Genomic DNA, 5,409 nt, shown 5'->3' on the forward strand with positions numbered 1-5,409 from the left:
AGTAATTTGGAATCCACCAAATTTGAGAAAATTCTCTGAATTTTTATTGAATCAAAAGGTTGCCTTCAAGGCTACAATAATTTAGTTTAAATAGGAGTGAAAAATAAAATTAACAAATCTCCTAAAAGATTGTAAAAATAAAAATAAAAATAACAAACCTAACTAAATAAAAGTAACAAATCTACCTAAAATATAAAAATAACTAATCTAGGTGAAATATAAAAATAAAAAATCTACCTAAAATATAATAAAACTAAATCTATCTAAAATAATAAATTACTAAAGAAACCCTCCTACATCAGTCTCCTCTACCTCAAAAGAACTCGACCCCGAGTTCTCATCTTGATACTGGCTCATGCGTTTATCATAGTAGAAACTTAGTACTGGTTCTGCTTTAGTTATCAAATTCTTTCTCGTTTGCTTGATTGCTACTTTTTGCTCTTCCTTTAGTCTTGCCTCATACCGACTCTTTTCTTCTTTAAAAGCTTGATTTTTCTCCTCTAACTTGAGATAATAGCTTGTTAATCCATTTAATAACTCCACAAGGGCGGTAGAGCTTATATGCATAACATGAGAGTACCGATAAATGTTCATAAGTTTCTTTGTTTGTGTTGTCCTTAAGGTCGCATCATATTGTGCTGCCGACGACGATAAATTTGTTACATGATATTCTTTCTCCTTTGTTTCTTCATCAATTTCTGTCATCGCCTCTATTTGGATGTCGCAATCCATGCCATTGTTGTTCTCATTGAAACTACCCTCCAATTCTAGATTGAGCACTCCTTCCTCATCGATTGTAGTTTCTACCATTTTAGACTCCACATTCGTTTGATCATCTTTCTCTGAATCATCGTGTTCATCGATCTCTTCCTTCTCATATTTCGATTCATCAACTTCAACCGAAGCATCTTGTTCAACAACTACTTCGGTTTCTTTCGGTTTGGATTTATAAGCAGGATTGTCAAGTTTCTCGGGAAGAGATGGTTGGTTATCATCTAGGGTTTCAGTAGCTATGTGACGTAGATGAAAATTATTGGCATGATTGTTGTTATTGGCATTATTGAAGATGCTAACTGCTTCCTCGAATTTAACATTAACATACCAATTAACATATGTTATCAAAACAGAATGTTTAGCAATATCTTTAATCGTTTTACGTGAGTTACCTGTCATTCTGTAAGCATGCCTCAAAAGGTCGGACAACGAGTAATCTTTGTTGTAACAAAACGGACAACGATATGTCGAATCAGAGATTTTAAACTCGTAGTAATCATCCTTCAACCTTTTGTAATATCGACGCTCATAGTATTCCAAATCAGATTCACCACGAGTATGTTCTGACTTTATGTACGTAACAATATGGTTGTTATTGCGAACCCTAATAACCGGAATTGATTCTCCCATGGCTGATCACGTTAGGAAAAGAACAGGAGAAACCTGCTCTGATACCAACTGACGCAGTACGGAAGCGCTAGGTTAGCAAAACGCTAAACCTAATGGATAAAGACAAGCCGCAAACACAAACTTGTCAAAATAGGGTTTCGGAGTCCACCGAAAGAGTAATTTGGAATCCACCAAATTTGAGAAAATTCTCTGAATTTTTATTGAATCAAAAGGTTGCCTTCAAGGCTACAATAATTTAGTTTAAATAGGAGTGAAAAATAAAATTAACAAATCTCCTAAAAGATTGTAAAAATAAAAATAAAAATAACAAACCTAACTAAATAAAAGTAACAAATCTACCTAAAATATAAAAATAACTAATCTAGGTGAAATATAAAAATAAGAAATCTACCTAAAATATAATAAAACTAAATCTATCTAAAATAATAAATTACTAAAGAAATCCTCCTACATCATTTTCTGTGGAATCTTATCAAACCAAATTCCAACAAGATAGTGAGTACTAACAAGAGGGTAGAATCCAAATGCAAAATCTCCAGAGGGTGATTTCCATGATGAATTAGTGCCAGCAACAATGCTTGAGCCCAATTCAATAGAATTTTTTTTAGTACTATTGCTCCTTTGAGCTCTAGAAAATATGAAGAGTAAAAATGTAACAAAAGAAACAAGGAATTTTGTACTAACATTCATTTTTTGATAAAAAAAAGAGATTTGTGTGAAAGACAAATGAGTTGGAAGATGAACCTCAAGTTGTAACTATAACCATTTTATATAAACTACAATCATCGAAAACGGATTCCCTACTGTTAAATAGTGATTGCAGGTGAATCTCAGTCATCCGGTTTTGATCATTAATTATTTATATATTTGCTAGTGTTACATATACAGCGTCCGATTTCAATCAAAGGGTCTGCAGTGCACTAACTGCGTGGCCGCACCATTTTCCGAGTCGATAATTATCATGATGGACCAATGAGAGGAGAGTCTTCTATGGACAGTGCATGGAGGAAAAATTTAGATAAGGGTGAAAATTTTTCAACACCTTAAGGCACTAACCGTCTTGAATTCTTCAAGTGGAGCAATCAAAGTTGACTAGTAGTAGTGTTGTATTCTATTAGAAAACTTGAATAATCATGTAAAAAGGTTGCTAGATAATTCTAATTATAAAAGTTCAAATCTGCAACTTGAGTCAAATTTCAATTACGTATATAGAGTGGAACCTTTGATGAGTAGGTGAATTCAAATTCTATTTTTAAGAAGACAATGAAAGTTGTACGGTTAGACAGAAAATTTCTTCCTAAATTCTAATAGTATGTTTGAATTGATCAATGTATATATAGCTGTACTCAATGTTGTAGAAGCTGTACTTCACTATCATGTATGTATAATGAATTGTTATAAAGATAAATGTTGACATATAATATAAGATATTGTTCGATTTGTCTCGATAAATATTTTTAAAATATCAATTTTTTTATAATTTTTAATTATAAATAACTAAAATATTACTTGTCAAAGTTATGCATTAATGTCTGTGAAGTGGTCAACTTCGACACTTATTTTGGGACGGAGGGATTACTTTTTGTATGCTGTATGCTGTATGCCTTGGATTATATTGGATACGCCATGGTAAGTATTTGAGAGGATAGTACAAAACAAACATATGGAATAGACGAATAGTAGACATACAATAGAGGACGATGATAGCTTCTCGGAAGGGGTGGTGTGCCTATAATCTATATACAAACACTTCAACCATTAAGTCGGTATGCATCGAAGGTGCGAGGTTTTTAGGGTTTAGAGAATGTGTACATTTAGCCTGTTGGCGTGTTCTTATTTGTAAAACTAGTACAACATGTTTAGATTTGATAATGTTAAAAGAACAATATAAATAATAAAATTTTACAAATTGAATAATGAATTTTTTATTAGTTTGGTTAATTAGCTGAACATATATATATGCTTGCAATTTGCAATAAAGCTGTACTTTATACTCAAAGCAATGGATTGCTTTCGAAAAAGTTAGCTGGTCTCAGTTCAAATCCACCCTGAACTGTTGGCATTACTGGAAAATCTTCTTGATAAGGAACATGATGGATCCCAATTGTGTGCCATACCACTATGTCTCTATTCTCAATCTCTCTGTTCCTGCGTATCCAATTCAAAGAATTTGATTACCATTCAAAAAAAATTCAAAGAATTTGATTGATAAGTTAATACAATTTTTTATAGGACTTTTTCAGCGGGGTTGTAAATTCAAAAGTAAGATAAACAAATTGTGTTATGGATTTTCTATAGTTAGACGGTGCAACATTTTGTAAAATAATTAATAGACAGTTGTTGCACCGTCTAACATCAATAAAAAATCCAAGTGCGACGAAAGTTACCTCTGGCTCCAAATAGCTAAGCCATCTTCTCCACGGCTTCTATCAGCATAGAACCCACCAGCCCATCTCTCTGACTTATTATAAGGAGTAACCCACACCTGATACTTTGTATAAGAAGCTCTTTTCTGTGGATAATCATCATCAGACAATAGAGAAATTATCGGCTGACCACTAATCAGCCTGTAACCCACTTGATTTCCTAACCTTGTCATTTTATTAGGGTTAACTATTAACAGCTCAGCTGGCTCCAAGCCGAGCCTAATTCTAGCCTCAGCTTCGCTCTTAGCGGCTTCTTTAACAACAGTCCAGTAACTTTTTCTTGGTGTTCCAAACCCATTTGCTTTAACCTTTTGAACCTTTGCATTGATGAAAGAGTTTGCATTATCATCAATGTCAAGGTCAAGATAATATGTTACAAGGTGATCATGAAAATTGGCTATGGTGTTTTCTGTCACCAATGTTCCAAATACTCTTTCTTGTATTTGATTTTTATGTGTATATGGTACTGCTTTCATTTCTAATACACCAGTTAGAGCCACCTATACAAAAGACAATAATAAACTATTTAGTATAAAGTGCATTTTTGTTTGACTTTAAATTAAATGTATGTATATATGTTACTAAAATTTATCATTTTGCTATTGTTGAAAGGAATGTTTATATTCTTTTGCAACTCAATAATAAATTAAGTAATATCATTCAACAACATACTATTCATAAGAATCAAATTAGTAAAACTTCTGATGTAAAATAGCAGTATAGACCAGATACATTAGTTATTCAATAAATTTTTGCTTATATATGAGACCAGAGAGAGTATGGTAGAAGAATCTTACCCCAACTTTTATGCTGCCACTTTTAAGGAATTCCCAATCAAGAACATAATCATAGTTACCCACAGTAGCAATCATTCTTACCACTAAAGTAATATCAGCCTCTCCATCTCTTATCTGCAGTAAAAAAACATCAAACATGTGTTTAGTTCTACGCTGACAAAATTTAACTTATGTTTATTGATTTTTGTTTTGTAAATGCGTCGAATTTAAAATGATTTTGTATAATTGATTTTGAGATTAGAATCCGAATATAAAAATTTATGGTAAATCTAGCCTAAACGTAAAGCTGAAAGGCACAAGTGTGAAATCAAACATAGAATAATTTTCAAATAGCTTCAACCAAAACTGGAAACAAAATCTTGATCAACACATTAGAATATGAGACCTTACCAATTTTGTAGGATTATTGATTTCCATGTGTCTCCAAGCAACATTACCAGAATGTCTCTCAAAAATGCAAATAGCCCTTGGTACTTGTTGCACCTCTCCATTAGGACCAGCCATAAACCCATCCATATAAACTGCATTGCTTGGACAATCAACCTTGGGTTGCAAGCTATCAGCTGAACGTCCAAAACCAAATTCCCCAACATCCATAAAAGTCCTAAAATACCATTCATTTGTAGGATCCATGTAAGGAACAAATGTCTCAGATACATGACCCCTATACATCACTCTCCTAAACTTTTGTTTTTTATCATCAAATATAGAAGCAGTTGATATAATCATTCCAGCTCTAGCATTAAACCCAACATGAAAAGCCCAATTAGCCCATTTCACTT

General features: G+C 32.8%; 1 protein-coding gene across 1 annotated transcript in view; it reads right to left on the bottom strand.

Moving 5' to 3' along the window:
• Positions 1–3,328: 3,328 nt before the first annotated feature.
• LOC123883146 (primary amine oxidase 1) overlaps positions 3,329–5,409 on the bottom strand; it is a 3,362-nt gene continuing 1,281 nt past the window's right edge. The window contains exons 2-5 of the mRNA XM_045931875.1: positions 5,018–5,409; positions 4,628–4,741; positions 3,792–4,330; positions 3,329–3,552 (exon numbers count right to left, since the gene is read on the bottom strand). Coding sequence (XP_045787831.1) covers positions 3,399–3,552; positions 3,792–4,330; positions 4,628–4,741; positions 5,018–5,409 — 1,199 coding nt within the window. The 3' untranslated portion in view covers positions 3,329–3,398. The remainder of the gene's footprint in view (positions 3,553–3,791; positions 4,331–4,627; positions 4,742–5,017) is intronic.

The sequence above is a fragment of the Trifolium pratense genome, linkage group LG1 (genome assembly GCF_020283565.1).
Source record: "Trifolium pratense cultivar HEN17-A07 linkage group LG1, ARS_RC_1.1, whole genome shotgun sequence".
Lineage (NCBI taxonomy): Eukaryota > Viridiplantae > Streptophyta > Magnoliopsida > Fabales > Fabaceae > Trifolium > Trifolium pratense.